At 35.7% G+C, this 11719-nt stretch overlaps 1 protein-coding gene across 1 annotated transcript in view; it reads left to right on the forward strand.

Moving 5' to 3' along the window:
* The window catches only part of LOC145680645 (uncharacterized), a 193673-nt gene extending 182787 nt beyond the window's left edge, over positions 1-10886 (forward strand). Inside the window, exons 2-3 of the mRNA XM_081751351.1 lie at positions 1202-1378; positions 10680-10886. Coding sequence (XP_081607477.1) covers positions 1202-1378; positions 10680-10784 — 282 coding nt within the window. The 3' untranslated portion in view covers positions 10785-10886. The remainder of the gene's footprint in view (positions 1-1201; positions 1379-10679) is intronic.
* The last annotated feature ends 833 nt before the right edge of the window (positions 10887-11719 follow it).

Consider the following 11719-nt stretch of genomic DNA (forward strand, 5'->3'; position numbering starts at 1 on the left):
CACACAAGGAAGTGTGGCTATCAACCGAGCTGATGACATGGTCACCTCGACTGGTAGTATTGTAGAGAAAGAATACTCGAGGCTACATGTTTGCAGACAGCACCCTGTTATAATAGGAGGTGGGCGGGATTTACCCACATTCGAATAGGGCATGATTTACCCGCATTCGAATAGGGCGTGATTGTTGGTACCCGAGTAATAGGTGTCAATAACCCAGACAGCAATGCTTGTCGGGTGCGCCCGTTCCTGTGTAGTGAAGTGTGCAAGGAGTGGGAAGAAAATAGGGTAACTGTCTCTAAGAAATGGAACTGCAAGGGCGTCAAACAGTTCGTGCAAGCCAAACGAACCATCAATAACCGGGAATTACTTGACAAATACAATGATGGATGCACAACACTCATATCCCATACAACTATACAGCGTACACTGGCACAAATGAAGTTCCACAGCAGACAACCCACTCGTCACCGATTCATATACGACTCGTCACCGCTGATTTCGCCGCGCTTGGGCACAGGAACACGCTAATTGGACCGTAGATGAGGAAAAGATTGTGTTGTTTCGATAAATCACGGTTTGTACTATTCCTCTCGGACAGGCGTGTGCATGTGTGGTGACAACAGCACGAAGTTATGGATCCCTCGTGCATGGAGTGTACTGCACAGTCAGGTGCTGGGGAAAATGTATGATTTGGGGATGCTTCTGTTGGCATGGACTGAAACCGTTAGTGTGCATGGACCGCAGCGAGATATCCGTTGTGCACTTGCATGTCTTAGGGGATCACATACACACCCTACAACGCAACACTTCTGCCCACACGAAGACTATTTTTCAGGACAACAATGCATGGTGCCACCTAGTCAGGACTACTTGCTTAAGGAATATTCCACGGAGCTGTAGCATATGAACTCACCGGATCTTAATCCTATAGAATATTTATGGGATGTCGAACACGTTCTTTGCGCCATGACTTCTGCACCAATACCTGTGGGCTCATTGTGGGATCCCATCAGGAATTGACATTTTTGTCATACTGTAATCTGTAGTGCTTCTCCAACCAGGTAAAAACGGTTTATCTGAAGTGATTCCTACTGCCTATAATAATTATAGTTTGTACTCTTCTTGATCTCAGTTTCATAGTCATTCCGAAATGTATAGGAATTTTATATTTTCGTATGAAGAATTTCTTGTACTTTCGCAGGATTGCTTTGGGCCAACAAACAGACCTCTGTCACGCGGGAGAGGCCGTGGAATATGCACCATCACCTTACCTGCTGGTCAATGCTGGTGCGAAAGACCCAAGTCCAAAGTAATATGCCTGGTTTGTGGGTATATAAGTGTAGGTCGTGTTCGGCGATCTTGCCCAGAACACCCGAAGGTAAGTGGTTGGCAAATTTTAATTTAATATAAATCAAACATGTGTGATGGTTAATTTCCCTAAAAAAAATAAAAAATAAAAAGAAACAGTATGCTAATCTTATTTCAACTTTGTGTTGCCACTTCTGTTGTTACAGAATGCGGTATCATATGTAAAAAACATACCAACTTACAGTCTAAAAAAAATATAATTCGCCACTACGTAACGACCAGTTTCCCTTTTACCAACCTTCTCAACCCCTGACTCGGAGTCGTGGCAACCCCGAGAGAAGCCAAGAAGTGGTGATTTGCACAACGGAATTTAGGAACCAGAATCTTACTTCTGGAGGATGCAGTCAGACTAACAAGGGACATCACCCAATTGTCCGGCTACGATTTCAATGAAATTTTTATTGCTGATAGAGGACATGTATTCAGTACTTGTGATGATAAAAATTTTTGCCATGGTGCATGTTTTCTATTTTTTAATAATTTTTAAAGATTGTGATGTGGTTAATAGAGATTACTGCAGATGTCCCTTACTACCCGTTGTAAACGGAGTGTTAATGAAATAACAACCATGTAGATACGTATAGGGCCTAGGGAAATGTCGTATGGTACGTATGATCTTGACGGCAGCCATCTTGAAATCCGCCATTTTGAATTAAGGTCAAGTTTTTAAAATGGGAATAGGGTAATATAATACATAATTTCGGGCTAGAATTTAATCAGGAAGACAATGGTGAAGTTAGTTTTAAGATGCGCCCATTTGGTGAAAAGTTACAGGCATATTAATTGTTTATACTTACTATGTGCGTAAGTCCCTTACCCGCGTATTAATGATAATAAGTGGATAAAGGTTTCGGTAATACATATTATGCCTAGAGGGAAGTGATACGAAAAGGGTATCATTGACGGTAGCCATCTTGAAATCCGCCATTTTGAATTAAAGGGAAGTTTTGAAAACTGGAAACCATAGCATGTGGCACCAAAGTTTAATAGTAAATTTTCCCCAAAAGCCAATGGTACGCTTATTTTTCTTCTATAGTTAACCAATATGAATTTATGACTCTTCTAATATGCACGAAACGTCCTTTATTCGATCTTTCAAATTGGCAACACTCCTAATTTTCATCGCATGTTTTAAGATTCCAACTGGCACTTTGCAATTGTTTCCATGGCTCATGTTTTCTAATTTTATTTCCTTCTTTTAAGAGTTGCGATTTGTCAGTTCATGAATAGTGTTGGGATAAGCATCCAGCAATGTTTCTGAATTTTGAAGACTTCCCATGTAATTATTAATTTCCTAGGCAGTGTAATTATTTATTTTAACCCAGAGTACATGAGGTACCTATGGACTTATGTGATGTAAAGAAATACAAATTAAATTATAAGAAATTGGTGTAACACGAACTCAAAATTATCATGAAATGCAGCCTACATGTTGCGCAAACGACAAACAGTATTTTTTTAAAAATAAATACAACTTTATAACTTTAAAGGAACAGCAGCAATGATAGAAAATATCAAAGAGACATAATATGACTTCCCAACACACTGTACCGTGAACAAAATATGAAAACAGATAACTTGTTTATAAAGAGGTGTAACTGAATCGAATTCCCGATCAATACTGATTATAAATCTTACAAACATGAACCATCGACAACAATCGCTAGAAAACTAATGACTTTTTTGTCTGACTAGCTAAAATATTGCCATAGAAAATAAATAAATAAATATACAATAAACAAATATAAAACAAAACAAAAGACCATTGATTTTCACAACAATCATATTTCGTTTCCTTTTTTGAAGTGAATTTTCAACTTATTTCTCGTCTCATCTACTATCCATTATAAGCTACGTCTGCGGTATTACCTGAATGCAAAGTTGGAGTTGTTTCGTTCTGCGATGATTCATGTCAGTAAACGAGTTTCTAAAAGGCAGGTATAGGAAATAAATAATTACATTGCCTATGAAATTAATAATTGCATGGGAAGTCTTCAAAATTCAGAAAGATTGCTGGATGCTTATCCCAACACTATTCATGAACTGAGAAATCGCAACTCTTAAAAAAAGGAAATAAAATTAGAAAACGTGAGCCATGGAAACAATTGCAAAGTGCCAGTTGGAATCTTAAAACGTGCGATGAAAATTAGGAGTGTTGCCAATTTGAAAGATCGAATAATGGACGTTTCGTGCACATTAGAAAAGTCATAAATTCATATTGGTTAACTATAGAAGAAAAATAAACATATCATTGGCTTTTGGGGGAAATTTACTATTAAAATTTGGTGCCACATGCTATGATTTCCAGTTTTCAAAACTTCCCTTTAATTCAAAATGGCGGATTTCAAAATGGCTGCCGTCAGTGATACCCTTATCGTATCACTTCCCTCTAGGCATAATATGTATTACCGAAACCTTTATCCACTTATTATCATTTATACGCGGGTTAGAAGCGGAGGTAAGGGACTTACGCACATAGTAAGTAGGCCTATAAACAATTAATATGCCTGTAACTTTTCACCAAATGGGCGCATCTTAAAACTAACTTCACCATTGTCTTCCTGATTAAATTCTAGTCCGAAATTATGTATCATATTACCCTATTCCCATTTAAAAAACTTGACCTTAATTCAAAATGGCGGATTTCAAGATGGCTGCCGTCAAGATCATACGTACCATACGACATTTCCCTAGGCCCTATACGTATCTACATGGTTGTTCTTTCATTAACACTCCGTTTACAAAGGGTAGTAAGGGACATCTGCAGTAATCTCTATTAACCACATCACAACCTTTAAAAATTATTAAAAAATAGAAAACATGCACCACGGCAAAAATTTTTGTCATCACAAGTACTGAATACATGTCCTCTATCAGCAATAAAAATTTCATTGAAATCGGAGCCGGACAATTGGGTGATGTCCCTTGTAAGTTCTAGCTAACGTGATATAAATATTCAGGAACTCTTTGACTTACTAGTTATTAAATGCAATTACCTCGTATTGATATTGGTTTTAAATTATTAAGTAATTTCTTCAATTCCCAAAGAGACAGATTCATTAACAAAGGGTTTAGTATTTAGTATCACACTCTCAATCACAAGTATCAGAGTAGACTTTAAAGTTACTTGAAATATCCAATCATAAGAACGAGCAGAAAAAAATCAAATTCAGGTTACAAATCGAATTATATGCTTACTTAAAACTGTCTTAATTAACCTTTGTCAGCATTTTCAGAATTACAATAATTCTTTCATAGCAGAATGTGTTCCACAAAACAGTTCCAAATAATAATATTTAACGCCAAACAACATTTTAGTTAAATCGTTTGGCGTTAAATGTCATTCCGTGAATCACTGATTCACTGGATTGGAAAATTTTAAATTTTATAGCCACAATAGACTGACAATCTTTCGTTACGTCGATGTTTGGAATAAACACTGATAGCCCTTGTATAACGTTTCACACACACACACATGTATATATTTAAAGTCAATATTTCTATTTCAAAATTTGGCGAAATTACAATATTTACCACTACTTATGTTGATATTCAATGGACATTGGAGTTTGATAATTGTAAATTATTCGTTTACGATTCTAAAGTCTCCTTTGTTAGTAAGTAGACCGAACTTCACAAGCATGTGACGAAGATTTATTAAATTCCTGCTTCAAGAGTTCTGTTATTCAGACGAAATCGTTTTTATATAACTTCTGTCAACATCCCATGTATTTATGGCTTTCAGAGCATGCATAGAGTTTATAGCATTACCTGCGTCGTAGCTCCTAAGTGCACCTTTAATTAATTCACAAACCTCTCTGCTAACAGCCTAAAACCATGTGAATATCGTCCCATTAAAAACATCTTCATTATCACATTATTCGCGGCGAAGACCTATGTTAACTTCATTGTCACTAATTAGAGTTCACTCTACAATTTAGATTTTCTTAATATTGTATGAATTTGCATCGATGTCTCGAGATTCCTTCAGATTTTTGTAGAGAACGGCGCACTTACATCCTGAACTTCCTTCTTGTTGGTTGCAGTCCACAGTATATACACAGTCAAATCATTGCATAGGGGACTAATACCAACAATTTCTTACTCTTTGTTCAACGGAAAATTGGTGAAACTCCCAATAAACGTTTTAATAATGACTATATATATAGTCCATGTAGACGGAGAGAAGGCGATCATAGGAGTCGTATAATTATAGACTATTCTCACGATCGTATGACAGTTCATTTCGGATCCTTTACAACATTGAGAAAGATTATGAAGCGTTTCACTTGAAATGAGATTGTAGAAAATGTTGAGGAATATGTACTATCTTCTATGTCATGTCAAGGAATCGAATCAAAAGAAGATAGGTCCATTATGATCTAGAATTATTGAGAGAGTAAATTCTTGTTGGGTTTATGACGTTGGACCTCTTCCATCTTCTCAAGGATATAAGTTAATTTTAATTGAGGTAGATTGTACGAGTAGGTTCCTAGGATTAGAGAAAATGAAACATGTTACATCTACCCTTATTAGCAAGAGTATTAATGAGTACACTTAGTTGGTTATGTAATCCGATTACCTTGGAGACTGATAATTTAAGTACTTTCCAAATTTTTATTTGGTTTGGGCATAGAACATATATTAAGTTCTTATCACCCGAAAGCTAGTCCGGCTGAGAGATTTATAAAGACTGAAATCCCCTGAACTTTAATGCTTGAATATCTGTGAACATTTGGTTTTGAAGTGTACCAATAGTTATATTATGGACGTCCTAATTACACCTTGTTAGAAAATTGTTGGCACATTTTACACTGATTTTGACAAAATCAGGAAGTGATATGGCAGTTTACTTTATCTAATATGAAAAAACATCCAATAGAAGAAAGAAACGTATGCTTCACAAAAGACGACTTGTTCAACTAAATGCTAAGATACTTGTAAAATATCATATTAAATCCTCAATAAGATAAAATTACGAAGTCAATGATAAATGGATCGGACTGTTCGTTATTAGAAGATTCCTTACTTAAAATATACTTTAGTTATCCAATGAAGTTTATGATCCAGAATCTTACAGGAGAGTTCATTTTTCAAAAGTCAAGAAGTACATTCAGAGACGAAATCATGACGGAAATAATTAGCCAAAGAACTTTGTTCAATATTAAATGAGAAAATATATACTTTTAATATTTTTCTTTGGTCACAGACACTATTTAATGTCTCACGCGACAAGTGAACTTTGTGGTGGACAAACACCATGAGCGTGGGTTTCTCAGGGTTTTCCGGTTCCTCCCACTTTATTCATTCCACCATTCCATCCGTTTCTCATCATCACAGTCTCCTTTAGCCTAGCCAGCATAAGCATGGGATGTAACTCATAGGGCTTTATGCTGAGTCGTTCTGACGTGTGATTAGTGCCATACTAAAGAGTTTGACTAACATGTTTCCTGCATGTAAATTATTCATTGTAGCTTTGGAAAATTCAAGATTACTAATAAAACTCCAACTGATTTAATTGTAATATAGATTACAATTAAGACAAAATGTGAAACAACACGAAAAGCGTTCAAACCATTTACAAATTTCATAATGAGATCGTTATTTTGAAATATTTCACACACACAGTTCAGAAATCTGAGCACAGATCTAACAGCAAGTGTCATCGTGTGTTCTCATCATAAAACGAATCAGATTTTTTTTTTGTTACCTTTTTCGGTATCAAAATATATAACCAAATGAATCAGTATCTTGTGTTGAACTGAGACATAACTGTTTTATAGCGCAATATTTAGGCCTATAATATGTAACGTTTCATTGCACACCAGTTAAGATAACTAAAATCTGTTGACTTCTAGGTGGTGATCCACCTTAACAAAATTTAGGAAGTTAGAAAAATCTATGTGGTTGAGTTTCTTAAATATCTCATATAAATTACCAGCTATAAATTATTGTCTATACAATTTAGCTTCGATTTGAAAAATTCTTTCACCTCGGGATTTGCAAGTTGTTCTCTTGTTTCAGTTGTAACTAAATTGAGAACACTTTATACTCTAAACCGGGTGTGGTCTGGGTAGCGTAGTCGCTAATACTCTCGCCTTTTGTTGATCGGTCCCGTGTGCGATTCATTTACTGAACAACTAAACGAGGTTTTCCCTGAATTTTGCTGATTCACACCAGGCAAATGGTACCTAACAAGGATCCTAGGCCGCTTTTTTCCTTCCCTACTTCTCCGGGTAGTGTGATTGCAGAGGATCTTGAATATGGCGGAAGTGAAGTAACTTGTTGAAGAGCTTGCCGTTTATGCTCATTTGAGATTTTCTCCCCGCTCAGTTCGATGCAACTAAAAAAATATGGTCCAATCTAATTTCAGTTTGCACTATTGGCTGTAGTGCATACTCATGCACTTTAATAGCAAGCTAATTAGACGATAAATATTATATTTTAATGACTATATATAACTTGTCCATTTTATGTACACAATATTTGCTGTATGTAATGTACATAGTATAATAGAACAGCAGAGGCGATGTTGACATCTAAGATTCAATGAGCAAATCAGTGGATGTACCCGGGAACAGTGATAGAAGAAGAAATGAGCATTGTTCTGGACTCTCACTGGGGATTCTCTATGTAAAACGGAAAACTTCTCGCTTTCTCGCTGTAGTCTATGGACGAGAATGGTGATTGTGGAAGGTTTTAGCAAATACAGCCAAGTGCACGAGTAAGTCCTGAGACAATCGCAATTATTGCATCACCAACTGATGCTCGATTGCTTAACAAACAGTTGATTATATGCGTCAGTTACTGACAGGGTCCGGGGCAGGCACACCGCTGCCTCTATGCCTCTTCTGTCTGTGATTACATCACATGTCACGTTACTGCTAATGATTATGTGGATACTTAGGTGATCATGTGTAATCTATATAGTGCTGTTAGAATTCGAATATTGAATTATTAGAATAATGAATTCTTCCAATATTCATTACTTGAATAACATTCATCTCTTATTCCAATAATTGTTCGAACAGTTATTCGGATAATGAATAAATATTGGAAAATTATTCGGATAATGAATAATTATTGGAACAGTTATCCAAATAACAAATAATCATTAGAACAATTCGAATAATTGTTTGAATATTGAAAATGAGTAGTCGAGTAACAGCAGAAAAATGAATTTCGAACATTCGAAATTCGATTAATTTTAACAACGTCCGTCCAAATGATGTTCTATTGGCAATGATGACTTTTCCAAAATGATAATACATCAATTCACACTGACGAATATGGGAGTTGATAAGCCGTGGCTTAATGAACATCAGGATGAACTACTATTCCCCTGATTCACCCAGTCCTAAGATCTCAACATTGTTGAACACCTGTGGTCAGTTCTGGAGTTCACTCCACAGCAGATATCTTCCTTCATCCTCGCTGACAGAACTAGGTGCTGCATTGCATGAGGAACAGTACAACGTTCTTCTGGAAGGCCATTTATACTTATTTACTTCTAGTTCAGAATGAATCACTGTTGCTGCCTAACGGTTGTCCAGCACTGTTTGAAAGAAATAAGTGGAAGATTATATATGCGCCAGTACATTGAACATATTTATTCATGCACTTGTTCGTACATTTGTAAAATTTCCTCAATAATAACCACAAATATGCTAACATTAGTCACAGAACTGGAAACTTTTTTTGTACACTACATTCAATTGATAATCTGGAATTATTTTCTTTGTCACTCATTAAATTATTTTTTGTACCCTTCCTTTATGTCCTCAGATTTATATAGTTACCATTATCCTCTTTTGCAGGATACTCTAGTTTGATCTCGGATTTTCTTGTTCAAGTCCATATTCAACTAAATGCCAACGCCTCATATAGTTTTAGTGCTGAAAAGGAATCCCGAAGAACAATTTTCCTTCCATAAAATACGGGAAATTGTTTAGAGTATTATTGCTCTTCAGTATCCAAACCGGTTTTTCTGTTCTTAAGGCCTTCACTACACTCTCCAGCACTGTTTAAATTTTAATGAGTAACTTAATAGAGATTATTAAAGTATAACCAGATTGTATCAAATACTATTCAGCAAATTAATAGCTGTTCCCATTTCTTCCAGTATAGTCCAAAAAGCTGTGTGTGGTTATGTTTAGTAGTATTTCGTAAATATTAAATAGCTTAATACTATCTGCTATTACTGGGTTATTTATCAAAATTATCGAATATGGAGGATGGAACTGAAGACTTTTAATTATATAGTGTTGTTCACTATCCTATGTTTATCAACACCATTACGTTCAGTTTCGAAGCACTACTTTTTCTTTATTCTTTCCCATATCCAAATTTCAGCTACTAATGCCTACTTGCGCAACGGAATCAAAGCATGTTCCCAAGTCTGGTGTAGGTACAGGCTAATAAGTATCATCATAATTTAACAATTTGAAGAAAGAGTAGTTCATTCAATGGCCACTAATATATAAATATTTGAAAATAATGGTAAGAACTTAGCTCAAGAAAAATATCCTGGCTTCTTTAAAGAATAAACATCGTCAAATTTGCGCTGAAACTTTTATTTATTTTTACAAGTGATTTGAGAATTCATAGCTTGCACTGTTACTTCTTGATGCTTCGGATGTAGACATTGTTTCTTCTAAAGCAAAACAGTCAAATAAAATACCGAATAAAACAGGATTATAACGAAATCAGCGGTCCACCAATCCAAATTTGTTATATCACAATACAGTATCCTTTCTTGACTGCTTTTTTATGTGCGCCGTACCTGTCTCTGTGATCTTAGAGCAGTCCACCTTATATGACTTTCCATTATTCCTCTTTGCATTAATTGACCAACTTGTACAAAAATTAATATGATTATTGTATCATTTATCCAAATAAAAATAACCAAGCTTAGTTGCACTTTTAAAAATGCTGTGTATATATATATCTCAAATATTCCGGGCTTCATTGATCTGTCTCAAATTCGAGTTTTGTTTTTGAATGAATTTGGCATCTATATACAGCGAATTGTGTGTTCAGTTTTCAAGTACTTGAAATAATAAATTTGAAACAGTACCATTAACAAATTGTGGAAAGAAAAAGAATATTTCAGATTGTACAGGCCGTTGGATTAGCTTTCATTATAATTTACAGCGGCAGGGAAAATGTAGGACGTTGGAAACTCAACCACATCAGATTTGAAAATAGAATTCAGAAATTTCGCGTTGTCATTGAATCGTTCTTTGAATCTGTATTCTTTGATGCATTAAGAGTGTAGTTGTTACATTCAAATATTTTCTTAATCTTTCCAGGTGATATTTCTTATGGATATCGAGCGCTGTCCTCGTTGTGGCACTTTCTTTTATATGATGCAGGAGTTCGGAGAAAATTCAAGTGGTGAAGTCTTCTTGCGATAAATTTCCAAGGACACGTATAACACCTATTCTAATATTTTGTGTTTAGTTTTTGTATGCAAAAATGTATAAAACTGTTCAATAAAATATTATTTTTCTATTGTATCATTTCTATTATTTGTATATACTACTGTTTATGAAAATTGCAATTGAGATATTTAAGTGGTATGAAATTTACTTAACAAATTCGTTATGACTGTACAGAAATAATTTCAATGGAAGAAACAGATGATTTATATTCGTATCAACATAAGAAATGAATTGATATTGGAGGCGCACGTATTGCCCTCTTGCCACGTCGTGACTAGGGCTACATGTTCCGCTGAGGCGTCCAGTGCTCCTTCCACCTCGGTTGGCGAAGACTTCTGAACATGTGTTAGAACCCGTAACGACGCCAGCTATCATTTCATAGGGGGCAGAGACATTAGAACAGATATGTTTTGTATACCGAAAATATTAGTTTTATTATGGCTTTACTCACAGTACAATGCATGTCTGGGGGCACTTAGGGGCAAACGATGCATATGGGAGGAGTCCGTTCCCACTTTAGAGTCGTCAGTGGTTACAAGGTTGCAACATTTTAATGTTATTGTTCCTTTCTACAGAAACTATCCACCTGTCTATCATCACGACGTTTATGCTTGGTCCCTCGATGATCTCAAGTTTGTGACGTAGTATTCAAACATAAATTACTACGTGATTTTGAACTGTCAATTCGTTTCTAATTTTTTCCTTGTTTAGTCACTGGATATCAACGAAACGTAAGGTTCCAAATTTACATTTATGGTTCTAAGTAATATTGCCGCCATGTAAAGAAAGCATAAGCCGGTGTTTCATATTTATTTTAGGCTATACGACTGGGAATCGCATCCAGGATCCCGTGTACTACAGGCACCAGTCCAGCAGCAAGGGCTAGCATACACTTGGAAACGGTATGG

Source organism: Thermobia domestica, chromosome 3, assembly GCF_964235325.1.
Source record: "Thermobia domestica chromosome 3, izTheDome1.hap1.1, whole genome shotgun sequence".
Lineage (NCBI taxonomy): Eukaryota > Metazoa > Arthropoda > Insecta > Zygentoma > Lepismatidae > Thermobia > Thermobia domestica.